This window comes from Anas platyrhynchos, chromosome 3 (genome assembly GCF_047663525.1).
Source record: "Anas platyrhynchos isolate ZD024472 breed Pekin duck chromosome 3, IASCAAS_PekinDuck_T2T, whole genome shotgun sequence".
Classification (NCBI taxonomy): domain Eukaryota; kingdom Metazoa; phylum Chordata; class Aves; order Anseriformes; family Anatidae; genus Anas; species Anas platyrhynchos.
In genome coordinates this window covers 59547027-59574247 of record NC_092589.1, presented here as the reverse complement: position 1 = coordinate 59574247, position 27221 = coordinate 59547027, and the positions used below count along the sequence as shown (strand labels likewise).

Genomic DNA, 27221 nt, shown 5'->3' with positions numbered 1-27221 from the left:
AGTGGCAAACACCTTTTCTCCATCTGCCCTCCATACTTCCTTGTCCAGCCTCCTCCATTCCCTCTGTTTGCCCCTTTGCTAAGCAGAGGTAATGGTTGAAGGTTAGTGTGAATGGCAATGCAGTGTTAATCCGTGGGCCCAGGAGAGAAACGAGTCCTGTTGTAATTCTCTAACAGAGCAAAAAGCCTAAATGCCATACTGATGAGTGCAACGCTGCTCATTGCGAAGAGAGAGAGGTGGCACGAGCATCATCTGTGTCTGGCTGCAGTCTGATTGACTGTGAATTTAAAGATGTTGTTAACAGTGAAGCTTATGAAAACATTGCCCCATATAATATTATATTATATATCCCTGTTCTGTGCTGTCTATGCTGTTGCTAAAGTTCAGTCATCTGAACTTTCCGTGCCTGTGTCTACATATATTTCCGTGCCTGTGTCTACTTCTGTTCAGTTTTTGTTGGAAAAGTTAAGCTGTTTCTGAGACCACAGTTAAAAACTATTTTTCCTGAGCTGTAATGTTTCTTACTAATCTCTGGCCAACGAGAGTTACCATTGCTGCGGTCTGCCACAGCGATCAGAAATTAGGTGAGAGGGCCATGTTAGCATCATGGATGTGATTTTAGCTGTCGTCATGAAAATCCCCTCGCATTTGGATAAATTATGGGTTGTTGAAAAATGTTGTTTTACATGTTCAGCAGTGGAGCTGTTAAATTTTTGAGGTGACAAAGGTCAGGCATGCAGAATAGGGAAATATTATGCTTCTTCGTTTGCAGCTTTTGCAAATCAAAGGCCGTGGGTGGTTTGGAAGCACTGCAGCAATGGGTGGTTTTAGCAAGGATACAGAAGGATACAGCTATCATAACCCTTTCCTCCCCAAAAATCCGTGATGGTATGGGAAAAATTATGTGAAATAAAAGGAAGACTAAGAGAAGGAACCACAGCCTGCACCAGCATTGATGAGACTGGCAATGTCAGTAGGAGAATGATGATAGGAATGAACCATGGGGAAGTTACATGTGTCACTGCTACTTACTGCCTTCAAGTGACTGCAGAAAGGTGCTGGGGTTTCCGTGTCTTGAGTCCAGAGGTAACCAAGGGATGTGCAGCAGAACTGCTGTACTGGCTGCAATCCCAAAGGTTTTTCAAGATGACACTGCTACCATGCAGAGGCAGCTTTTGTATAGGGCACCAGTACAGGAAGAGAGCAAGAGGAGGCCGGCAGTCAGTATTGAAGAAGAATTTGAGAAAATGGATTCATGCATGGGAATCTGTGATGGTGATATTGGCTTAAACTTCAGTCTGATGCAACAGATAATGAACATGGCCAAATTTTCTAGGCTTTCCCTGCTGAGGAGGCTCCCTCCCACAGACCACAAGATTACAGACAAAACACCCCCCTGGTGTGACCGTAAATGCTCCGTCCAGCCTGGGGTCAGCCAGAATCTCCCCTGCAACTCTTTCTGCCATCTCTTGTGAACATGAGGCCAAGTTCTGAAAGCAGGGAGATTGCAACTCCTGTGCTTTCAGTGTTGTGTGTAAGTATTGAGTACGAGGAGGAAACTGCTGGGATAAAGTGCAGAAGCAACAGGTATGTGGGTAGAGAATCATGGAGTAATAAGAATTGCAAGTATGTGAGTGCAATTTTAGATGCAAATATTAAAAAAGGCCCAAATGAAGAAGGAGGGATAGAGTGGGAGTGATTTTCCCAGAAGGTTGTGTAATTATTCATGAGGGATGAGGCTGTAAGAATCAATCATGACTATGTAGGAAGGTTTTATCTGTAGGATCCTCACCTCCCTGCTTGCTGAAGTTGGAAGGTATGAGATAACTATTATATAATTAAAGACGTGGCTGTAATGATTAATGTAAAATGGAACCGAGTTAAAGTTATGAGGACATGTTGATCGTTATTATTATGTAATTGAATATTTGACTGTATCAGAAAACTCCAACAATTAAAGGTATTCCAAGGGCCTACTTAAAGAAAAAGAAGTTGGCTACATGCTGGCTAATACCACAATGGCAACAGAATCAAACAAGACCAAGAAAAGAAAAAAAAAGTTATTTAAATTGCATTAATTTTAAATGCCACCCTAAAACCAAACAAAACTTATAATTGAAACTAGATTTCTAAAAAATTATGTTAATAAAAACTAAAGTAAATAAATCAAGTGAGTATGGTTTTCTGTCTTAGGATAAAGACTTGTTACAAGTTAATGTTTTCACAGGCACACAAGTGGCTTTCATTTCAGAGGATGATTTGCTTAGGGCCTTGAAGCTGAATGTCTGGTGAGATTCCTCTTGCCTTTTTTAGACACCTAATAATCATCATTTTTAATTTAATCTAGTTGTCTTAGGCTAGCCCTAGAATCATTGAAGAGAAATGGCACCTTCAGAGAGAAAGTCACTTTCCTCTGTCTTGGATGCCAGTCTTACCGTAAGATGACTTGTCCTTAAAAGATGCCTATTCATCTCCATTACTTATAAAAGGAGCTTAAGATAACTAAGACTTGAATAATCCACTTTCAGGTGATTAAAGACATGAAATAAATCCTGCCAGTCTTGGTATTGGACATAAGGCATCTACATTTTTAAACTGTAGCCCAAATAGCTACTTTGTAAGGCCATATCGAAACAACCTACAGTTGCAAATCGTGGTCTGTACCCTTGAAGCGTTAGCTCTTGAAAAGGTTGGACAAGCAGTGCAGGCACATGTTGGCAGGAAGCAAAGATTCAAACCTTGCTTTTGGTGGTGTGCAGGAAGGACTCTGTGAACTGTCTCCCATGCTTTGCCAAAGTGGCATCTTTTCTCTTGGTTCAACCCTATTGCAACTTTGGGATTCTCTTCAGGGGCTCCTTGGGATTTATCTCTAAACATGTCTTTGTTTGATTGTAACATTTCTCTTTCCAGCATATGGATATCCCATGTAATTGCCCTTTTCAGGTTCTTAAGCTGTTCAGATCAGGATCCAAAACACTTAGACTGAATTCAGAAGAAGGGGATGAGAAACAAGAAATGTGCCAGCAGGATTTTTTAACCTTTTTCTCCAAAGCCTTCTTACTCTTCTTGCTTGAGACTGTACAGCTGTCTTGGTACATGCACTCTCTTACCTGATTCCTTCCTCACCCTTGTTCTAGATGCCAGAATCAGCATTTCTGGCTTGGCAGTTCTGACAAGGTGGCAAAACTGTTTGCTAATGGTGTGCTGGCAGGCAGATAGGAAGGGCTGGTTAGACAAGAGAGGGGATGGGAATGCAGCTGGTCTCCCGAAGGTAAGAGGGATTCCTGCTTTCATGGTACCTATTCTCTTATTTACTTGGGCAGGGTGACAGGCCTTTCTCCTGGGTGCATCAGTACATGCAGCAGGGCCAGAAGAAAGTTTCACTGAACATGTGGCTGTGAGGAAGATGTGATCACACTCTCCTGAAGCATGCCCACAGGGGGTTCTTCTGGAGTACCTCCTGGTACCTTCTTGTGTAGCTTGGTTCCCTTTTCTGCCCCTGGCCTAAGTTCCAGGATCTGCATGCAACTTTTGAACTTCCAAACTTGTTTGCTGGCTGGAAGGAGGCATGCACCCCTCTGTTGCAGCTGCAATCTCAAATGGTAAAACAAACCAGAAAACTAGTTTCTGCTGAATGCAGGAGAAGGGTTGTTATCCCTATCTTTGGAATTGCCATCAGTTCAGAAGTTGCTGTTGTTTTCAGACATTTTATGAAGAATATAGAAAATATATTTTTCATTCCCCTGTTGTTCTGTTGGTAATGAAACCTCTTTTTGAGCACTGATCAGAAAAAACAAATCCAGAGTAAGGCTAAGGGTTTGTGGTTGGAGAGTCCACATAGCACCGAGTGGTAGTTTACTCTTACAAAAATTCCCCTTTTGCTTTTACACATCACCTTGGAGCTGGCTGACCACATCGATGGTTTCACTATTTTACTTTACAATCACAGATTTCTTTCCCCTCATTTATTGAGATCTCTACATTTCCAAGTAGGGCATCTTTTATGCAACATCAAACCGAACAGATACAATTAATTCTGAGACTTTAAATATATGTATGAGAATTGCAATGACTTTTCAAACATGAAACTTCAACAATTCAAAATTATTTTGCTGAATGAGATGACTCATTATGCCTGAGAAAAAAGATACTGTAATTTTGTTGTATTTTCCTGTCATTAAGAAAATATTATGCTTCAAGCAGATGAAGGACAGCAAAATATGCAGACTCAATATTAAAGGATAGTGGTAGCAAAGAGAAGCACTTTACGTTCGCTCACAGGTATGTATGAGTGTGCTTTAGCATCTACTTTTTGTTTCTTTAAAAAGAAAAAAAGATACCAATCTTGGGGAACAAAGTAGAGCTGTGGTTTGTGAAAGGCAGGCCTGAACACATCAGTGTCTTCAATCTACCGCTTCCATGTCTGTATCCCCTGTTTGCTCTGCAGGCTGACCTTGGGCAGACTGCTCTGCTAGGTCTTCCATACGTTCTGCAGCTTTTGGTGGACTTGTTGTGGTTGCTGGCATATTCCCAAGGGGAGCAGGTATGTTTTGAGTGGGCGTTGGCATGCTTTCAGGGGTGGCTGGCATGTTTTCAATGGGTTTTGCCTCATTCCCAGTGGGAACTGGCATGGTTTCGGGAGGTATTGGCACACTTTCTGTGGGTGCTGGCACCCTTTCTGGGAGTGTGGGCATGTTTTTGGTGGGCTTTGGCACATTCTTGGTGGGTGTTGTATTTTCAGTGGGTGCTGGCACATGCTCAGGAGGTGTTGATGTGCTTGTGCTGGGCTGCTCATGGAGATTCCCAGCCTCTGACCATGGAGTGAGATGAGAGGGGAGCTCTGGCTCTGAGATGTCATTACATGTTTGAGCATCATGGGGCTCTGGGTTGCTGCTGTTGCTTGGGAGGGACTCATCCACCTTGTGGGACACCCTGAAAGCCTCAGCCAGCTCCTTTAGCATGCTATCATCAGTGGCACGCAACTCAATGCTTGCCTGCTCAGAGGAGGAAGGATTTGTATCAGCATCATCTTCTTCTTCTTCTAAGATGTCATTTCCATTCACCTCTTCAGGGAACTGTGCTTGTTTTATTTTTTTGTACAACTCATTCCTTTCTTCCTGCAGAGCTCGGCAAAGGTTCTCTAGTCTCTGGATTTTCAGCACAAAGCACTCATATTCCTTGGTCCTCATGGCTTTCTGTGGTCAAAGACATTAGACAAAGGCATGGGCTAAGTTTGTGTGCATGCAAATCATTGGTGGAATTGGCAATTAGAAAATAATTTGAGATCTAGGCAGCCCTCACAGGACTCTTTGAGATAGCTGGCTTTCACTAATTGCTCTACAATAACTATGGTCTGAGGCTGCAAGAGGAAATTCACCCGCTATTACTATAGTTTATCAAAATTCTCCATACAGATTTAGATCAATTTCATCCCAAAATGTTTGAAGGAATACCCTTTGATAACCTGTACAGATGGAAGAACATACTATATGTTCATATAGATATGCATCCAAAAGCCTACCTGGGTTTCTGGTGGGACTGGATGTGAATTTGGAAGGGGGGGGGGGGGGGGAGAAGTTGTGTTACGTTTTTATTATATTTTTCTTCTGGGTTCTGTGAGAGTAGTAGCCTGAAAAGGAGTATTTTGTTGCTTTTACACCCAGTGAGGAACCAAGAGATACAAAAAAATCCATAAAAATAAATACAGTAAAGAGCTTCAGGCTAACCAGCAAGACCTGGCCCAAGTTTAGTGTAAGTCTGGAGTGAAACTTCAGGCAGCTTCTTATCTTATTTGAATGAGTTCCAGCATGCTTACTAATTTCCTCTGCACCGCCTCTGTGAGAGCATGTTTCAAATTACAATGAGCCACAGTGCTTGCCTTTGGCTCTTAGAGTTTGTCTACACCAGAAGTTAACGAAAGGTGTGAATGTAAAGTTCATTAGGGCACGTTAATTCCCTGGGTGGATGCTCTTATGCAGAAAGAAAGTAGCATGAAGTGAACTAACGCCAATTTGCTTCTCTGTTACAGCGTTCAGTTATGCATTTTTAGAGCACTTAAAATTCACAGTTACATAATTCAGTTTCTCATGGACATAATGCATATTTCTGCACAATCTAAAAGTCTCAGCAGATGTGAGTTTTGTCTTTCTCTTTAAAGTCATCTTATTATCAAGGTAGCTTGGAAAAAAAAAAAAAAAAAACAACTCTTAGAATCAAGAACAGATTTAAATTGACTTTTGGCAGTTTCAGATCATTGCATTTCCCAGTTAAAGCATTATATGGTGGAAGGGGTGCATCATGAGAAGAAAAAGAACACTCACCTCTTCAATCATGTCCAGTAATGCTCTGTTACAGTTCTCAAACCTGGATTTCCATGTAGCAGTATCCTTTTCCAATTTCTTCATTTTCTTTGTCATCTATATAGAATCAGGAAGAAAAGCTGAATCTCAACAGGGATCCCACACTGCAAATGGAATTAGGGCAGCCCTTTGGCTGTACTCATAACTCTGCTCTCCAAAATATGCAGAAATGTCCTCATCCCAGATGAAATTATTGCAGTGAGAAATACCAAAATTTAAAAGGAGAGAGCCAAGTACAGAGTTCAGATATGAGCAGCTACTCACTTTCTCCATCTCCTGTTTGAAAGTGGCAAACACTTCGTTGCTTTTGGTCAATGTTTTCTGAAATTCTTCAAACCTTTCAGAGTAGAGAGTGATCTACATCAATGGGAAAAATAAAAACACAGAGTGATTCCAGAGACACCAGAACAGTGAACTGAATGATGATACTTCGCTTTGTTAGATAATAAAAGGGGTGTTGTTTTTTGCCATGTAAATGTTTGGAGACCATGAAGCACCAACAACATAAGTGAACTAAAACTCTGTATCTTTTTAAGGTGGCAAATTATTATGATGCCTCTGTTGCAGAAAGACAATCTGAGGAAGAATAGAAAGACACAGGCCAGTGATTTTAAAAAGACCTGGTAATCATGCATGCTGTATGTGAATTTTGCAGCTGTGGTGCCCCTGTGCAGGTTGACCAGAAATGAAAAACTTTCCTAGAAGTGGAGACTAGTGGAAACATTTCCCTAAGTAACTCCTTGGAGACTTCAGGAGGACAGCATTAAATCTGAGTGGATTTTCATTCCCTTGCTTTCCTCACAAGCCCTATATGCAATTGTGGCTGAGATCTGCAGGAGAAGACTCCTAGGATGACCTGCTGAATCAAAGACAATGTGATAACTGAACCATCTCTGTGGGTGCACTGGGCTACTGGAACATGGGCAGGGACTATCCTGAGCTGTTCTGACCACTGATGCTGTGCAGGACCAGGCAGTGGGGTTAGCTCCAGGTAAGAGTCAGAGCTGTGCCCGAGCTAACATTAAGCCCTGCTTATCCACCTGTTCACCCAGCATCTCGATTACCTGACAAACCAGGCTGGGAGCTATGTGCCAGCCTAGCTACGCTGCTGCTGACATCTGAACAATCTAGGGGTGAGGCATCCCTGCATCATGTTGCAGCCACGGTTTCCCCTCTCTCATCTTTCCAGTCCCCACTTGCGGAACAAGTCATAGACAGCAGTGGCATCAGGCAGCGCTTGATGCTTCACTGGACACGACCTCAGAAGGAAAGCATCTCTGCTCTCCTCCTATGTTATCTGACATGGGGTCAGCCCTGCTGCTGAGTGAAGCCCACCTTGGCATCATGCCACCATGATCCTGCTCTGGGTGCTGCCGACCTGCATCCCAGCACCATGACACGGGAGAGCCGGGAGGGCACCCTGTCAGCTCTGCTTTGCAGCCTGCGTGTGTGCTCCAGCTGCAGGCAAGGCCAGCAAAGGTGGAGAAAATAATTTCCTGGCAACCTCTTCCGCCAGCTTCAATTCACTTCATAAAGCAGACCAGAAGAAAAAAAAAAAAAAAAAAAGAAAAAAAAAAGAAAAAAAAAAAGTCTTTTGTTTGCGATGTGCCAGCATTTAAGACTAGTAGGGGTCTGTATTTTGCTTATCAGTTTGCCTCTGGTAGCCATGTGAAAATTCATCTGTGGCTGCATTTTGTCAGTAAACCATACTTACATGTTCTTCTATCTAAAATCTGTGGATGTTTTTGAAAAATCTGTTCTGAAGATCTGAGACTATTTTTTCAAAGTACTCTCAAAGCTCCAAAACCATGCAGGATGCTATATAAAGTACATGTCGGCTTTTCTGAAAAGAAGACGACCAGTCCCAGCTCAGACACTTCATCCTGGTTCCCAGGCATGCCCAGCAATGCTGAGGTGATCGGACAGTTCATCTGTCCAGCCTGACAACTCTCATTAGAGATGGTGAAACTGGCATGGCACACACTGCCTGGGACAGGGTGGGCGCAGAGGAGATGGGGACTCCAAGCAGCCAGGGAGCTGCCACCCAGGGGGAGCTGATGAAAAGATTAACTGGGAGCTTTATTTCCTGTGGTGCCAGCCAACACACACCTCCCCTGGCACTACTGTTCAGTTACTGAAGAAAAGAGGATGTAGAAAGTGCTGCTAATAATGGGGTAGGCTTAGTTCTGATTTTCAGACTGGATATAGTTATGTTATGATTTATGTTCATTCTGGTTAGCTGTTACAGTGCCCCTGGGAACACGTCATTGCCATAATTGCAGTGTTGCGTGGATATGCCCAAGCTAAGCTTAAACTGGGCAATTAGGGTCTCGGTGGCTGTGAATGCTCCCTGGCTGCAGCCCTTCCCTGCCAAGTTGTGTAAATGCATGGGAGGTTAATCACTGCCGAGCTCTGCGCTGCAGAAAATGGAGCTTTCTGACATACAGCGTACCCCTGAGTATTTATATGAGGCTGTAGCCAGAGCTGGGACATGTGCATTAACAGAAACTCGGAGACATTTACTTTAGCAGCCTGGGTGGGACCTGATACCAAGCAGGCCATTTTCAGCAGACTGGCTGTCCCTATAGAGTAATGCCTGGTGTGAGGTGATGGACCTGGGGTGGGAGGCAGCCCAGAGCCCTTGTCTTGAAAAAGCTCACCTCAGTTCTGTCTCTGCTTTTCCCTCCCACCTTTCACCTATTGTTTAATTAGATTAAAAAAAAAACTGTCAGGTTTGAACAGGGCCAGCTCTGATCTCAGCTGGGGCCCTAGGCAGTACCAGGGCACAAAGAATAGCTGCTGCACTTTAAATTTGAATAATAAATGAATGAATGTTTTTACAGTGGCTGGGAGCAGGCCAAGGGAGCTGTCTCTTACAGGAGCGTGCGCTCACGCTCCATGGTCTGGAAGACAAGGGCCAAGCAGCGGATGAGGACCCCTCCAGCCTTTCTGTGAGGTTCGTGGGCAGAGCAGAGGGAGCACTGCTGCAAGGGACAGCTGGTGAGCACACGGCTTCAGGAAATGGTGGTGTTTGCACATTTCCATGCTCTGAGGCTGACCCTGGTATGTTGCTACAGTGAGGGCTCCCCTTCATCTCCTTCACGTTCCTCTCAGCTGACATAGTCCTGTAGTTGTGTTATGCTGGCTACTAAAACTGGAAGGCCTTGGCTGACTTTTATCGTCTTGCCTTGTTTCAAAACATGATGCTAAAGAAGTCCACATAAGCAATGTTCCTGGGGAGGGTGTGCATCTTCTGGGAGGTGCCACCACAGTTTGGGTGTATTCCCTGAGCTGGCGCCAATGCCCTGCAACCATTTGGAGGGCTGGATTTGGCTGTCTCAAACATGTTGTGCTGACCAGAGACAGGACTGCATGAAGCTGTTGTCCTCAGGTTCCCTTCAGCTCAAGGAAGCACGGGTGTTCCATCACCTCCTCTACGCTGGACTGTTATCTCACTCAGCACAGCAGGCAGCAAGGGCTATATTAGGGCTTCTAATTGCCTCATTGACAAGGATCTTCTCATAAAGTCCATGCAGTCATTTCTCTATTGGTTGTTTCATGCTGTTTGCATCAAGGAGCTCTTTGTGCTTTTTCTGTTCTGCACCTGTACAGCACCTTGCACAATGGTGTCTGGTCCGTGTGGGAGGCCCTTTGGTGCTGCCAGGCTGTAAATAATGCTAATTATTGTTATTATTCCCAGTAATTCCACATGGAGGCTGCTGTGTAAGTGACAGTGTGCATGTGTGAACAGAACACCTAACTGCATGTTTCATTTCAGCAAATGAACCCCTTAATTTTCATCTAAACAGGTCTTCAAGGGGCACATGTATTATCAACGCCTTTGCACACTTGTTTGACTGGATTTTTCTAAAAACAATTTTACCATTTCAAATGTATGCTTAATATACTGTTTTTTATCAATATGTTCACCTTCATTAAAATGGCTACAGAGGTCTGCCTGCATGCAAAACTCTTTTTAGTTGACCATAAAAGTTTAATTAAAACCACTCTGAGAAAATTGGGACTGTGTTTGGGACTGACTCAGACAGAGGCCTTTGAGGTTTGATTGCAGAACCTGTCCAACTGGTGTCAGCAGCAGTTCACCTGATATTCTTCGGTGTGCTACCTGCTTATCTTAGCCTTTGAAACACTACGTAAAGGACAACGTATTTCCAGGTTGTCATTTTAACACTAGCCCATCTTGACTGATCAACAGGTAGGAGTTAGATTATCTACAAGAGCTAAACTTGAACAACTTAGCAGCATGCTGAACTGTGAGCAAGGGCTTTGAAAGTACTTGCTGATGGGTGAGGAGCTGAGGGGCTGCAGGACTGACTGCCCCAAAACTCTGCTGGGAGGGACCATCTTCACAGATATGTAGATGAAGATAAGAATCCATGACAGTTTCTGTAAGTGCAAGAAAATCTACTGGTGCTGTCTTGGTTTGTTGTGAAAGTCTGTCATATCACCTAGCTTTCTCACTTGTATTCAAGGTTGAATTACTGCATTGCTTTCAAAGTGTAGGGGGAAACTTTTTTTCTACCTATTGCCTGTCTTTTGCTCCAGCCTGGCTTTTAATATAATTTGGGGAAGTCACACTATTTTATTTAATGTTTCAGAATCTAAGTACTGAAAGCCTAGAGGCTCCTTTGTATAAACCCTCTGTATGCAAAGTTCAAGCTAAAGTTAATGAAAACTCTGCTGTCACACCCCCGTCCAGAAAAGCGCATAGCACATCAGCTCGTTTGGTAGATATGTTCCATTATATGCTCGTACCTCCGTGCTTTGCTGGTTAGAAGCATGCCTGAAGGATAGTTCTGGTAAATAATCAAGCCAAGGCACCCACATTGTTGTGTGGTTTAGCACTGTAAACACTCATAAGTACCACAACATGATCTGCAGCATGGGACATTGCCTTAGAGTCAGCTTGAAAATAACCTGTTGCCTTCACTGTAGCCTGTGTGATGTCAAATGAGACTAGAAGGAATACACAGAAAACAGTTTGTATACTTTACCTGAAATGTGTCTCATGGGCTAAAAGTGGGCAAACAAAGGCACACCATGCAATCACCTCTCCTACGTCACCTGTGCCTGCAGGACAGTCTCTTGTTCCTTTAACATTTTGGCCTGGAGCTTCCATTCTGCAGCTTGGTTCAGGAGCTGTGTTTTGGGCAACAGAGAGAAAATTGTTAGATCCCTGTTTTTTTCAGCTGAAAATCCTCAGCCTCCAGCTACATATGCTTCTGTTGCTGCTACCTTGGTAAGGAATAATTTAACTCTCAGATGAATGTAGGAAGAGGCGACAGGCAAGATCGAATATTTATTGCTATCCTCAGGAGAGGAACGGGGCATTTTGTTAGAAAAGACATGTCTGAATATTAGTTTAAAAACTGCTTGGAATGAAGTGTGTAGTACAGTATGCTCTAAGAAGTATGGTATTTATCATATCTTCATGTGACCTGTAGAGTGTGGTTATGACACCTTCTGGCATTGTCATTTCAGCATGGCTCAGGCTAAATTTCAGCTCTCCTGTGAATGGCAGACTCCTTTTTGCAATAATGATCCAGACTTAGCATACAGATGTGGTCAAAGTCAGGCATGTCTCAAAAAATCTGCTAGCTTCCAGAAAGGGAATGCACAGTAAATGTCATGCAAAATCAAGCTCTGGTGTCTGTTATCTTACAGCTCCATTTGCATTGACATGCCATCAGCAGAAACTCCCAGCTCAGGGTGATAAATGCCTCACTTAGATCAAGGAGGCAGCCCAAGAAGAGTTTGATTGCAGTTTCATCCCTGGCTGCTCCTGGGAAGATGTTATCCCTACTTCAAGGCATTAGCAAAATGACCTTGGGACGTGTAGACTGCACGTTGGAGGTTCAGCTGAGGGTGAATGAATTGTAGGAAAAGGTGTATAGACACTTCTACAGGTTGCAGTTTGGAATCAGCACTTACAAACTATTCTAACAATTGGTTTATTTGAACCCAGGGAACATTTATTGAAGGGTTAAAGAAACTTCTAGTGCCTAACAATCATGTATACAGTGTTACTTTTACTGGTTAGGCTAAATGTATTTCAGGAAAAAAAATGCTAATGATAGCTTGAGAAATGAAATATAAACAATTTCATTTGCCACAGGATTTTCTTCTGTGGGACTAAATTGTACCATTTAAAATGGCACAGTTGGGCTTTGAAAATATATTGAAAATTACTTTATAAGTCAACAGAACCCACTCATACTGGAAGGGAAAGGTGAGTAGAACCACATGCAGAAAATGTGTTTGAGCCTAGTAAAAACCTTGATCCTAAATATTTAGTTAGAAATAACACATGCAAACTACTTGAATGTCACCTAGCAAAAGGGCTGAGGATGTATGCTATAAATGCTGATTAAACAATATAATGACTTCTCTCCTTCTCCAGCTATTTGTGGCACAGAAACTGAATTACACTTGTTGCATATATATACATATAAATATGTAAGCTCTAAAAGATACATTTTCTCCATCCATTTGGCCTTTTGATTCAGAACCACTGAATTATTAGCATCCACAATTTTGAGAATAAGAATGATTTGCAGCTTACCCATGCATTGTATGAAGAAATACTATGTGCTGTTAGTTTTATATTTGCCTCTTAATTATTTTTTAAGAATTTAATTTAATGTTTGTTTCAATTGAGGTAAGTCAAATTCTGAGTTTAGATCTTGTGGGCTAAAATTTAAAGATTTCAAATAGGTCATGTCAGCATGTCCTAGCTATTAAAATGATGTGATAGAAAGAGGCCTAGGTTAAATGGGTCTCAGCATTTGTTTTCCTGGGAGGATGTTCCTTGCACATAAAAATATTTTTTAAAGTTTGAATGAAATCTGTATTTTTAAGTTTCAGGTTTCTGTGATATCTACTTGGTGATTTCTTTTTTTAAATTTATTTTCATTTGAGGATTTATAGGGTGTCTGGGTCGAATGTTTATTGGAAAATTCTTTGAAGCTCTTCAGACCTACCCAGTCTCCAGGATATTCATTGCTTCCAAGAACTGGGCTTTTATTTGTATTCCTTAAATCTTGTCTAGGGTTACCTTCTTATCTTGTGTGCCTGGGATAATGAAGAGGTCTTGTCTCCCCTGCCATGTCTTCTGCCACAGTATGATAGATGTGAGATGGGCAGAGAAAGCAAAGTTGCTTCTTTTGCCTACTAATGAAATATTTCTTCTCCACTATTGACCCACATAGCTTCTGTAGCTAGTTAAAATCCAAGAGTTAATAAACTCTTCTGTAAGGGAAGCAAGCCACAGAGAGGTTTGCTCAAATTAATGTGCACTCTTATGCAGCTTGGGGTCATCTACAAACAGCAAGCTGAGAGAATCTGCACCAGGAGAACTGACACATTTATTAATTGGCTATGAAGTGGTAACAAGGAGGCTGAAGTATAAAGAAATGATTAAATACTGCATGTGGTGTTTACAAAACAGAACTTCTACAAAGCCTGGTGTTGTTAGACTATATCATTAGAGCTACGATAGCTGCTGGAGACTCAGGCAGTCACATCATGCTCTGGTCTGAAAGAGCCAGTCCCCAAGAACACACATTCTCATTTAATGTCATGGACCTAGGGGCTGGTTTAGTGAAAATTAGGTTTCCCTTTTTTGTTGGTGCCAGATTTTGCACAATTCCGATTATGTAGAAATCTGATCATTGCCTTCCAGTCACACACTTGAAGGCCACAGATGCTTTAAACTGCAGTTAGTTGCAAAACAAAGTTTGCTTTACAAGTGCTGAAAATGTCTTGTATGTCAAGGAAGTCCCAGGTAGTGCTGACCAGTAATGGGATGATACTAAAACTGCATCTTTAGGTCAGGCTGACCATTTGGGAAGGCCACACAGCAAAACAAATGATTGCTGCTTACTCAGGGAATCACATTCTTGTTGCATGTGAAGAATGAATTGTATGAGAATGAGTCAATCTGCCTGTTGAGCTGTGATATGCAGAGGCTGCAGGAGAGGACATCTCTCCCTTACTGAGGTAAAGGAATTTTTTATAAGAGCAAAGATTCCTACATGGAAGAACTGCACAGAAAAACATCAAAGTGAGCCTCCAAGGAGCAATCAAATTGATAAAACAGTATAAAAATTCTCATTTAAAGATATTTGCAAAGTCTTGCAGCAAACTGATGCAGAAGGATGTCAAAAAAAAAGGTATGTAGAGAACTGCTATGTACAGGATGCTGGAGTGCAGCAAGGCTCTGACTGCACATTTGAGCTGGAGAGAGAGCAAGCTAATGAAAGGACTCAGTCAAAAACACCTTAATTTCATATATATATATATATATATATATATATATATATATATATATATACACACACATTCCCCCACATGATAGCTGGGTGGGTGGGAGTAAGAGCTCAGCAGTATGACTGAGGGGGTGAATGTGTAGGCTAGCTCTCAGTGCTGGGCTACCTGTGATGAATTTTGACATACTGGTCACGCCTTGTCTCATGGCATGGCTTTTGGCCAGTCACTTAAGTTTTCCAGCTAAAGCTACCTTGCTCTGAGGTGATGTTAGTAATATATCACCAAGCTACCTCAAAGGCAGAGTTTTGAGCATTAGCTTGGAAAGTATGAAAAAAAAATCTTTGAACACAGTGCGTATAATTATACACCCACTACTTAAAGTCTTTGTATCTTGTTTTCGAACCTGTTATTTCATAGGTGCTAGTCATACATTCAGCAAAGCCACAAAGGAAATCTCCCACTCCCAAATGTAGATGAATAAAATGCAGAGGGAAGATTTGGCTACAATCAGGGCCAGGCACTGTAGCAGACAGCAGCAAAGCTCATATTATCTGAGGCACTGCAAGAATGGTCATTGGTACAAGGCTGTGTTTGTGAACTTTCCACAAGGTCACGCTGTCTTTTGGATTTTATTTTATTTTTTCAATATTTGAAAATATAGCAAAACTCATAGTGACAGTAGTAAAGTAAGCCCAACTTTGCCTTGTCATTTTGAAGGATTTCTTAGAAATGTTCCCTGGGGTTTGAACCTGCTTAGGATGAACTGTCATGGATTAAATTTTGGACTTTGGCTTTAAATAGACCCCACAGTGAAAGGGCACTCAGCTGGACCATACATTGTCATGCAGAGACGTGTATGTGCACCTGGAGAAGTCCCAGCTCCTCTTCCCCCTCAGTTTGTTAGCTGGCAGTAGAGTTTGAGCAGGAGTGGGTGTCCCAGCCACAAGATCAGTGCAGAGAAAGAGGATAAAATCTCTTATGAACAACTTTTGGTGAGAGGTGTTTGCTATGTTTCCCTTGTGTGCTGTCCACAGGGCTTAGAGCCCCACAGTTTCATCCACATTTTACGGCATTTTGGCTATGCTTCTACTAATGTATCTCTTTTCTGACAAAAAAGAAATACATATTCCTTCAGAGCTCTCTAATGCAGCTCCTGAGCTAGCTACAGGACTGGAAAGGACTAAAGGTTTCCTCAAGCTGCTGAGAGCCTGATGCTCCCCTGTACTTAGCCTCAGCTGCTGCCACCACAGAGAAAATGATCTGGGTGCCAGTGATGAACGCTGGTAGATGTTAGAATTACTGTGAAAATACCAGGCAGCCTGAGGAAGTGAGTTTTGGTCTGCCTCAGGCACAAGACATGTGAGGCCAGGGAGGGGTGTCCTCCCCCTGTTCCAGCTGTGCCTGTGGGGACATCCTGCCTAGAGCTGCTCTTTGCTGTTCCCCTACCAGAGGTGTCCCTCCACCAGGCAGGGAGGAGCAGCAAATGAGTCTGTGAAATGAACCTGGGCTCTACTGGACAGACCAATGTGGGGAGGGAGCCTCTGCAGGAGAGAAGGGGGCCCTGATGCTCCCGTGGTCTCTTCCATTGGCAAAACCAGACCCACAGGAGGGCGTCTGGGGAGGCTGAGTCTGGGGTGGGTACCAGCCTTCTGCTGATTTAATCACATGTCCTTGTTCTTCTTGTTCTTGTTTAAATGTGCTCATTTGCCATGTGAGGAGCTGGAGCATCCGATATCAGAGCCGTTTGGAAACTAATGGCATCATCTGACACAACATCGTGATGAATCAACTGTGCAGTAGCGGTGAGTTAGCTGGAGCAGACTGTGCTCTAACCTGCTGCTCACAGTTTGTTTCAAAGGCTGTAAACACTGCTGAAAGCAGTCTTTCAGAGGCTGTTCTTTTACATCAAGCACTAACAATAGCATTAAAAACTTCTCTTGTGTTTCTCTACTACTGTGTCACAGCTTTGACCTGAAGAACCGACACATTAGTGGAATATCATGCAGGGCTCTTTTTGGCCTGAAGCTAGATAAAAGACAAGTTAGCGAGATAGTTACATATTCCTTTTCTTTCTGGTGTCGCTCCTCTGCTTCCTTCATCATTTCCTGAGACTGTTCCAACTTGGCATCCACCAATTTCTGTTGAAGTTCCCTGTGCTTGAATATTTTATCAAGGTGCTGTAAGAAAATAAATTCTGCTGAATGTGCGGGCTTAGTTATGTACACAGACCTTCGTGCTCACGCATGTACAGATATCTACCGGAACAAGACAAGACAAAAATATTGCAAAACAGGAAGACTCCCAACCCACTGCAGTTACAAAAAAGCTGTGGTGCTGATAAGAAAAAACTGTGCCAGAATTTGCATAGGAAGGGAAATGTGTTTACATGATCTATTTTGATTTGTAACTAAAAAAAAAAAGGAGGGGGGGGGGAAGAGAGAGAGAGAAAGAAAAGCCTCAGCATCTTTGCCAGTTTTATGATCTAAATATAAAGTAAATATAAAGTCATCAATATATTTCAATATGATTAAAGATAAAATAATTGGCCATCAATAATAAACATGCAAGGAATGGACTTTTTTGGAGCTGCTAAGGGGCCAGTCGATCTAAGTCACCGTGCAGATAAATGTGTAGACACATTGCACCTGCAGTACTTGGGAGTGTATGCACATCTCCTACTGCCCTCTCTGTAAACACATGCCCTGTACATCCCATTTGCTCTGTCCTCACATGCATAATGTGGGTTCGGAGGGCTTGGATAAAGTGGGTGCGTGGGGATGTGGAAGAGATCAGACCTGATGAACCATAGGTCTCCTGTGGCCTGTAAAACTTCTGGCTCCATGGTGACCTTCAGGAGGTAAGTGTTGCTGATAGCCCTCCTAACTTGTGCTGCATTTAAATAAGACTAAATATTCTGAGCACATCCCTCTGCTTTACATTTTCCTTTTATAGAAACCACAAGACAGGAATGTACATTCCCTTCGTTCAACATAAGGCTTCATACAAGATGCAACAGATTTAGAAATGAGTGTATTGTATCGGGCATTCCAGACTGTAAAGACAGGTTACTTATGTTTTATTCAGCATGATAATGTTGTCTGGTTGCACTGAGACTCACAATCAACACATTTAGAAACAATAAAAAGACCCACTGTGATATGTGTTAGCATTTTCATAAAATCAAAACAAAAATAGTAGCTTGGGACTTTTACAGAGGATTTTTTGTTTTGTTTTGTTTTGTTTTGTTTTTTGGTGTCAAAATTATCTGACCTACTCTAATATTTACATTTAATGCAATTTTTCATCCGTGTGTTATCTGCTAGTTTTTATGGTAAATGTTGTTCCTGCAAAGAAGAATATATTCCAAAGCAAAGGGCCCCTCACTCTCTTTCGTTATTAGTTTTCTGCTTCTAGGAAGAGTGGAAGCATTCAAACCAGGACTCTTCTCATCAACCTGAGTCTTGGGGAATTAGAAGTGCATCTGGCATACCAGTGGACCAGACTGCAAAAAGATGGTGCTCAGTGGGGACTTGGGGGGTCTTGGGGAAGCTGTGAGTGGGCTGGGGTGCAGCTTAGCAGGTACCCTGCTGCTTGGGCACATTCATCCCTCTTCCCACCCATCATAGGCAAAGATGCTGTGGGTGCTGCAGGCAGGATGCCGGTCTGGACAACTCTTCACCCACGTTCGCCATATGGGATCCCACTGGCTCATTGCATGCATAGTCCCAATCAGACTGCAAAGCACAGTGGAAGTCGCCCATGAGATACCCAAGCGATATCATGTAGGGGAACAGGTTGGCAATGCGTTCTGCTTTCCCCTGGGAAGCTGGGTTTGCTGCCTGTCTCCGTGGGTGTTGCGCTCACCTCTTCCCGCAGCTCATACTGGTCAATGATGCTTTTCAGCTTCTCTGCCAGCTCTGTGTTCTCCTGGCAGAGCTTCATGTTCCTCTCGCTTTGCTGCTCGATCTGAGCCTGGATTTCACTCAGCGTGCCCTGGAAATGATTAGTAATTTCTTTCCTCTTCTCATCTTCCTCCCGTGCCCTCTGAATCGTTTCCTCCTGTTAAATGGGAGAGAAGGCAGTAGTGTAAGATGCATAACAAGCAGTTCCAAAAAGATACTGTTTCAGAGTAGCATAACGCTATTCTTTGAAGGGTTTATACATCTTTGCATTCCTCTTTGGAGATTTTCTTGCTTTCATGTGCTCCAGCATTAGACATGATTCTAAATTTACAGAGCAAATTATACAGCAGTCTTGAAAAAATTACAGAACTAAGAATTTGCATTTATAAAGATGGATGTAGAACAGAGTTTCAGATCAAAGTGATCCTGGAAAAGGGGACGTTCATGCATGTCTTAATTCATGATACTGTAGCACAGCTTTTGCTTTGGAAGATATTTTGTGGAAGTAGTCAAAAGCTCTTTTATCAAAATGCTTTTTGATTGAATTATGAATTCACCCTTTAAAATGCCTCCATTTAACTAGAAACCCTCATATCAAATTTAAGGAATTTGGTATTTCCATTTATTAAGAGGAATTCCTCATTTTCTGTAGAATCCCTCCCCATTCCTCACATTTCCCACCCTTGCTTTCTAAGTGTCACTGATATTGGGATGAACTTACTAGGTGGTGCAATCAAGGAAAGCTTGTGGGCTAGTTCTTAGAGAGTCAAAGTAGAGAATCAGAATTTGTCTTGGAGAAAGATTGATGGATTATGTTTTAACCAACGGTTGAAATTCTGTTTTGAATTTCTTTTTATATGTAAAAGAGAATGTGGAAAGAATCTAGATTCTTTGCTTTCAATGAAGAACTGTGCACAAGTTTTATTTCCTTTTACCCGTTTGCTTCCAGGGCAGTGTGCCCTTCTGAGGAATGTAATCCTCATATGCAGTGGCAAGTACAATATCTACTGTCATTACAAATCATGCCAGAACCATTTTAAGAAATCTCTCCACAGCATGCAAATGGTATACTCTAATAAGGTTTCAATTGGTGTAGTCATTTACATAAAAATCTCTGATAACGCTACATATGAATATTTTCTGTAAATAGATCTGAAGAAGGCTTTCACTGACTCTAATGAAGTATAATTTATATCACAAATGTGACATAAAAGGTGTTGGTTCAGGTCCTGCTCTTAAAGTAAGTTGAATACCAAGTGACCCAATTTCTGCTTAACATGCAAATCACAAGACTGATCTTGAAAAACTCCCTACTCAAGGTAGAGGACGTTTGTCCTTTTGCTGCCAGGAAGCAATAAAGATGACAGTGCTTTGGATGACAGGAGGAAACTGTTGGAGCTATGTGTGATAATAGTATGGTAGTGGACAGAAATCACTATAAAACCCAGTTGTACTCTGAATTTTACAAAAGAACATGCATGTGTGTTCACTAACAGTGTAAAACAAAGTGTGAGCACAAAACTCTTAAGGGGAGGAAAGAACGACAGAGGGGGCTGGGAAAATGGCTGAGGGGTGTCCTGGTTTAATACCTGGGGTGGAAATTGGACACACAAAAAATACGGAGCAAGATGAAAGAGAAATTCTCTAATTTTTATTTTTAGAAATTGGTGAGAATGATTTTGAGTTATCCTGAAATATTTTACTTGACGAGAATTTGAGCTCTGTTCTGTTTGTAGTTTCTTTTTGTTTAACTCTTTCAAGGATGATTTTAGAACAGAAATGCTCTTCCAAAATAGAGAGTTTAAAATGCTACTTAGAAAGTGTTTTAAAACAACAGTTTTAGCATTCCCAGAAATATATTTGTATATATATCTATATGTCATCCTTTTTAATCTTGTTTGAAACTTTTATTCTTGTTTGAAACTGCCAAATTGAACTTGAATTCCTTGATGGGTTTAGTCAGAACTCCATTTTACCTTTAATACACTGTTAAAAAAACTGCTCATGGCTCTTTCTTCTCCATTGCATAGGTACAGCTCTGAGCAGGGAGAAGACTGACCAGGTGCCTCCACTTCAAGTAGTCAAATACAAGAGTGAAAAACTGAACATGTTTGGAGTCTTATTCCTATGGCTTCAAAACTCCCTTCCCCCAAGATACTTCATTGTTTCAATGGACCAAACAGTGTTATAACACAGTGTCACTGCTGTGATTTAAAGCTCACTGGAGTAATAAATCCATCTGAATATAAAATAAAAAAATGGTGTCTTGCACATAAGTCATACTGAACGGCTCTGTTACAAGGTGAAATGAGACATCCTGAGAGTAGCAATCATGCAAATATTTAGAAAAAGAAAAGTGCATGTGTTACGCAGAGGATCTTATTTTCTGCTCATCTTTTTTTTTTTTTTTTTTTTTTTTTTTTTTTCTGAGTAGAATAATTATACAGAGAACAGAGAGAATACAAATGTTCATGGTTATAAATGCTGAGAATGAAGCTGCATTTTGTTGCTGGGCAGCAAATTTCTCTTGACCTCGTCTCCTTTGCAGAACAAGCCTATGTGGGCTGGGGTGTGCCCTGGTGAGTTCCTCAGAGTCCCTGTACCAAGGGACCTGTACCCTGTACCTCTGTGCCTGATGCTGTGCCGTACCACGGAGCTGCCTGTGATGCTGCTGCTCCCATCTGATGCTAGGCTGTTGCCTGGGCCTGAAGTAATACAGGTTCAGCTTCAGGGGTTTGTCAGCAGTACTGAAAATACCATGGGAATAGTGATGAGTGGTGGAGGTGTCTACCACTGAGCCTTTACTAGCTGTGAAAGCTGAAGGCTGAGGTTGCACCGGAGCCAGGGAGGGGTCTGGATGCCCATGCAGCCCTGCTCTCCTGCCAGCTCCCCTTCACACACCTCACACTGACAGACCCCAAGTCATCAGCATCACACAGATTTTATTGTCACAAAGCCACATCTGTTTCTTTAGACCTGCCCCCCCCCCGCCTTTTTTTTTTCTTTTTCCAGTAGGTTCCTTAGTCCTTCCCATTTCAAGACTCCATACATACTGCAAAGTAAAATCCTTGTAAAAGTAAGGTTGTCCCCTGATGGAAGATAGAAGACTGCCCTCCATCCAGTGTTATTTCTGCCACAGCTGCATTAGCTGCACACAGTCCGGAGCTCCTGCCCTGCTTGGTTGTAGGGAGCAGAGATGAGAGCATTTGGGGTGGTGACTTCTCAGCATCACCACAGTGAATTCATAATGTGTGAACCACACTCCTGAACTCTCTGTTTATTTCTTTTAACAGTTTTAAATTAAGCATTCAGTTTTAGTGTGTGTGTGGGGGGGGGGGGGGGGGGGAGGGGGTAAAGGGGGAAAGCATTGTAAATTCTTTTTAGATTTCTGGTTGCAGAAGACTATTTCCAGCCACTAACTATTGTTTCTTTCCCTCTGCCCTTTCTTAATCTTTGTGCTCTGTATCCACCCTGCTCCTGCACTGCTATCACTCTCATGTGTTTTACTGCTAACAATGTAAAAATGCATTGAACAAAACCTTGTAAAATTAAGGCAAGGATATTTTTGCATTTTGGGATTTAACACTGGAATGTGAAATAATTTGCAAATAGAAGGGCAATGTTATCTCTGGTCCTCATCTCTCTCTAGGGCAAATCAAGACAACTGTTAGCCTGCTGAAGCTGTATCAGCAGAGATGATGTGAGTGCAGACTCCTCATTTTCAGTGAACTGCTCTCCCCACTCTCAGGCAGCATGGTCTGAGCCTTAGGTCTGCAGTTTGGAGCCGAGCCCATAATCAAAACTGTTGATTGTTGTGACATTTGTATGAAAGTCACTGCTTAATGCTGGTAGCAGGAAGGACAAGGGACCTGAGTTATGTGACTACAAGACACTAAGTAGCCACCAGACTGTCAGCTAATTGGCAGAACACTAACACAATGCAGAGAAATGAGATGCTATTGCTCTTAGCAGAGCTATTCTCCACTGCAGTGGGAATATGTTGTTACTTCACGAACATTTATTTTGCTTTTCTTGGAGGGAGAATTAAACATCTGTTTTCTGCTGTGAGCTGTAACTGCGAGGAAATAATCTGAATAGCTGGACTGTAAGTAAGTGAAATTTTGAGGCCAGTATCTAATACTAACCAGAAATTCTCTTCTCTGATCTGCACTGTGGATTTTCAGCACAGCTCCGCATTGCATATTCATCACCACTTGGCTGCACCAATCTCCAATTAATGGGAGTTCCACACACCAGATGAGTGAAGACGACATTTACATGACATGATGTGCATATAATGTACCACATGGCAAGTCAGAGGATATTCGTGATCTGGATAGGCCAGGCTTCTCCTTTGCTCTTAAAATGACACAATCTCCACCAATTTTTATTTTCTATTCCTTTGGAACATAATCAGAAAAGCTAATTCCAAATGTTAAAAAAAAAATATGAATCAGCTTCTCTGTCCTGATAAAGCCAAAATAAAAATTCCTTAAGCATGGGTTTTTAAAAATAACACACAATAGCCCTGTTTTGAGCCCACTCAATACAGTCATAAGCAAAAGAAAATTACACTCATTTAAATAAACAGATGAGATTCTGGATATTCACAGATCTCCAGAAGCTAAAGCTTAAAGACAGATATTCCAACAATTGTGGTAAAATTGTTAGAGAGACAAAACCAAATGAATGTCTTTGTTTATTAATTTATTCTTAATCCATTCTGCAAATATGTTTGTTATACTGTTTTTACTTTTTTTTTTTCTTTTTTTTTTTTTTTAATGCTGAAGACACAAGAAACAGAGGAAAGCCAGTATTCAGTGTTTCTTAAAGGTTCTCCAGCTTCTTAGAAAGAAATGCCCAAAATTCAAGCACTTCTTCCTAAACTGAAATATCAGCTTAGGTACCTTTCCTGGCTCCCCTGGCTTAAGTACAAGGGAAAAAAATCAGAACTGAATGAAGAATTGATGATTTTATTTAAGGGACTTAGTTGCAAAGCTGCAGCCCAACAAGTGGGAAGATGTTGGAAAGAGACTTTCCTAAATGTAAAGATGAAATGCATGGCAAATTATTTGTATGCAAAGAGAAAGAAAAACTGTTATTCTCTACTAGTGGGATTAATAAGCATATGATAGCTGGGAGATCATTCAACAAAACCTGTTTCAGATATGTTTTCTGAATATAATTAGTTTTTCCCTATACCTTTTTCCACTGACGGGCATATGATTTGATTGCTTTAGAAAACTCAGTTAAGTCTATACAGAGAGCTGTAGTCTTAAATCACTTTAAAATTGGTTTGTATTTTTGCTGAGAGATTTTGCCAGAGATGGTCTGGTACATCAGTGTGGATCGATACTGAGACATAGCTTAATATACACCAGGTTTGCTACAAATGATAGGCAAGAATTTATTTGACACTGACAGTTTTGAGCTACTGTAACTGAGCACACGGAGATATGCTTCCTGTCTGTTAAACTACTTTACACCTACTCATGCATAGTTTGTGTTTAGACAAGGCTCTTTCCTTTAACAGATATATTCTAATCAACATATAGTAAAAGTTAAGGCTAGCCCTTGAACGCCCACTCCTGAGCTGGTGAAAGTGAATGAAAAACTATTACAGTTAATAGAGGTTATATCGGGTGAGGTTTTTGCTAAGAATTCATATGTTTTATTCTACTTGTAACTGTACCTCCATAAAGGATTTTGAATAGAGCAAGCAGAGAGAGGCTTTTTGTATAACACTACTTTCACTAACATATTTTCAAAAGTATAAAGAAAGATCACAACAGAAACATATATCTTGAACCTAGAACTTTTCAAGAACCATAACCAGATTATAAATTTCGTATTTAAATGGCATGGTGCACCAAGGCAGATGTGGTATATGGATCCCAGCCTCTTGACACTCTTGAGGATTTCCTTTCTGAACTGGTGTTTGTAATCCAGACAACTTCCACAGTGTCAGCATCCTTGGTGTTTCTAGGCTTGATGTCTTGAGGAAAATGTCCTGACTGACAGACAGATCACTTGAAAACGCCCAGGTACTCAAATAATATGAAAACAACTGCCGTCCTTCTGTGAGTCCTGTACAGCAAATCTGGTGTTCATATAATTCTGGCCACACACCTGTATTCACATTTGCAGTCTCAGGGATTTAAGAAGGTGCCTTCTGGAAGACCCAGCTGCTACAGCTTAAAAAACACCCTTCCCCAGCTACCTGCTCCACACTTGGCCCTTCCATTCCAGCAAGTTGAAGCTGAGCTGAGAGCTGGGGCAACATGGACACTTCCTGCAGCTAGGCCTGGTACTGGGTGACTGACCCTGTTGGGAGGGAGAGGGTGACCTGTCACAGCAAATTTGGCGTAACTGATCTGTTGGCACTACTTATTTTTCCTGCGCTGGACTACCTGGTAACACAAGAACAGCTTACAGCTAATGTAGGTGAACTCAGAATCACAAGATCAGACTGGTTGAGGTTGGAAGGGACCTCTGGTGGTTACCTGGTTACATCACCCTGGTAAAGAAGGACCACCTGGAGACAGCTGCCCAGGACCATGTCCTGGGCATCGTTCCTCTCTCTGCTGGGCATCTTGATAAGGCCAGCACTCACCTTGAGGTTTTTGTTGTGCCTCTGGAGCTCCCGGCACAGGCTCTCGAGTTTGCTGCGGGCAAGGATGGCTCGGCTGTGCTCACTCTGCAGCTGGTCCTTCTCCTTGGTGATCTGGGCCTGCCTCTTCTGCAGGTACTTGAGCTGCTTCTGCTCAGCGCGATGTTCTTCAAGCTGGGCAGGGGATGAGGGTTAAAACAGATGGAGAGGAAAGAAAAGAAAAATAATTTATTTGAAGGGCAGCTGTGAGATTTTATTTTTGTTTTAGTGTTAAGAACAAGAACAGTTGGTAGCTTGTAATGCAATGAGATTTCTCCAGATCATCAAGATAACTCAATAGTAGCTTGTCCTGTTTTGCAACTTCATGAAAAAGAAGTCCCCAGATTTCCTAGATAACCATAAAGCTGTTGAAAACAAAACAAAACAAAACAACAATGACAACAACAACAAAACAGCAGAAAAGGTGCTGGACACCAAGGATAGAGTCTGTGCGAGGGCTTTGCTGCTGTTGGAGGCAGAAGGCTTTTTGTGGTTTAACTCGTCAGGCAGCTAAACACAACACAGCTGTTCCCTCACATTCCCCACGGTGGGATAGGGGAGAAAATTGAAAAGTGCACAAACTTGTGGGTTGAGATAGGAACAGTTTCTTTTGAACCCCAGCCTCCTACCTGGCAGAACAGTATGAGAAGATGAAAAGTCCTTGACTTGTAAGTACTGCTCAGCAACAACTAAAAACATCGGTGTGTTATCAGCATTATTCTCATCCTAAATCCAAAACATGGCACCACACCAGCTACTAGGAAGACAATTAACTCTATCCCAGCTGAAATCAGGACAAGGCTCTTCAGGGAAGAGCTTTCCAGAACAAACTGCGGACACTTCCTCTTTGCCAGGCTTTTCTCACTTGCAGACGTGGGAGTATCTGCCATTTATCCCCTCATTGGGGTGGCTTGCAGTGAATCAAGCCTCTTTCCAGCTCTTTGGCTCCATGTAATTGCTGAGGAAGCTATGGACAGTCCATGCAGTTCACTTAGGAACTGTTTCTGTGGATGCATAGCTCCTGTGTTCCTGGAAGGGCTGGTGGGGAGAGTGACACTGAAGATGGGACAAGAGGGAGCAACGGCCTTGCTAATGGACTGGTTATTTCTTCTGATTCATGCCTATTACTGGAGAAATTTGCTGCACTACAAGTTAACCGTAACAGAAACATCAAAGAACTGTTTCAATTCTGAAGCTTCTAAAGATTTCTTCCATTCCAACTCACAGTAGCGCTCCTCTCTGTATTAAAGGCATGAATGCATTGAGACATTTCTAAAGTCCAGATGTTTTCCAGTTATTCACTAGCTGCAATATGCAAACTTTAATAATAATAGTTGTTATTAGGATATATTATGTAATAATATGGTATCACTGGTATTAATTATTAATCCCAATATGACTGGGAAAGTTTGTGAGTGCAGAGGAGCAATGTGCAGCTCAGACAAGGCAGACGACAGAAATAATATGTTGCACTTTCTCTGCCCAAGGATCTGTTTTCTGCAGATGTTCTGTAATTTATGCTTACAGTACAGAGCTCTGTGTATTATCAATCAAATCACAGCTAGTCATACCACAAACCAATGCAATCACCAGCTTGAAGTATATTTACAGTTTACGCTCAACTTTCAGCATGTGTTTTGTGTATTTTTACCCCAGAAGATTACAATAGGGGCCTCTACATCTAATCAAGCTGCACTAGCTGAAGTAATTTTTCTAGTATTGTACAGGAAAAAAACAACTCTGTAATGAAGGCTGAGATTTGTGTTTTTTTTATAAGCTTGATTTTGGCCCCTTCCCCTTTCCTTATAAAAACACACACAAAATGTTCTTTTTGCTTCACATTTTGCATGTGCCGTCTGTGCTTAGCAGTTAATGCTTTGTCCAAATTTTAGATGATTCACTCAAGCTGTGCTTGAGGTAGGGGGCTTAGAATGAAACTGATCTTAATCATGATAGGAAAAGCCTTCCTAGCATTTTTTGTCCTTTTTTTTTTTTTTTTTTTTTCCCCCATAAAAATGACTT

General features: G+C 41.9%; 1 protein-coding gene and 1 long non-coding RNA gene across 3 annotated transcripts in view; one reads left to right on the top strand and one right to left on the bottom strand.

The window, feature by feature from the left end:
- Nucleotides 1–422: 422 nt before the first annotated feature.
- Nucleotides 423–27221, bottom strand: part of TXLNB (taxilin beta) — a 43299-nt gene continuing 16500 nt past the window's right edge. For both annotated transcript variants that reach the window (XM_072035967.1, XM_005017749.6), the window contains 7 exons: nucleotides 25164–25334; nucleotides 18513–18707; nucleotides 16706–16825; nucleotides 11445–11519; nucleotides 6624–6716; nucleotides 6321–6416; nucleotides 423–5195 (listed from right to left, as the gene is read on the bottom strand). In XM_072035967.1, coding sequence (XP_071892068.1) covers nucleotides 4404–5195; nucleotides 6321–6416; nucleotides 6624–6716; nucleotides 11445–11519; nucleotides 16706–16825; nucleotides 18513–18707; nucleotides 25164–25334 — 1542 coding nt within the window. In that variant the 3' untranslated portion in view covers nucleotides 423–4403. The remainder of the gene's footprint in view (nucleotides 5196–6320; nucleotides 6417–6623; nucleotides 6717–11444; nucleotides 11520–16705; nucleotides 16826–18512; nucleotides 18708–25163; nucleotides 25335–27221) is intronic.
- LOC119716308 (uncharacterized) lies at nucleotides 10449–20955 on the top strand. Its single transcript, XR_005264136.2, has 3 exons — nucleotides 10449–10768; nucleotides 16365–16450; nucleotides 20581–20955. It is a non-coding gene; the product is annotated as an uncharacterized lncRNA (long non-coding RNA).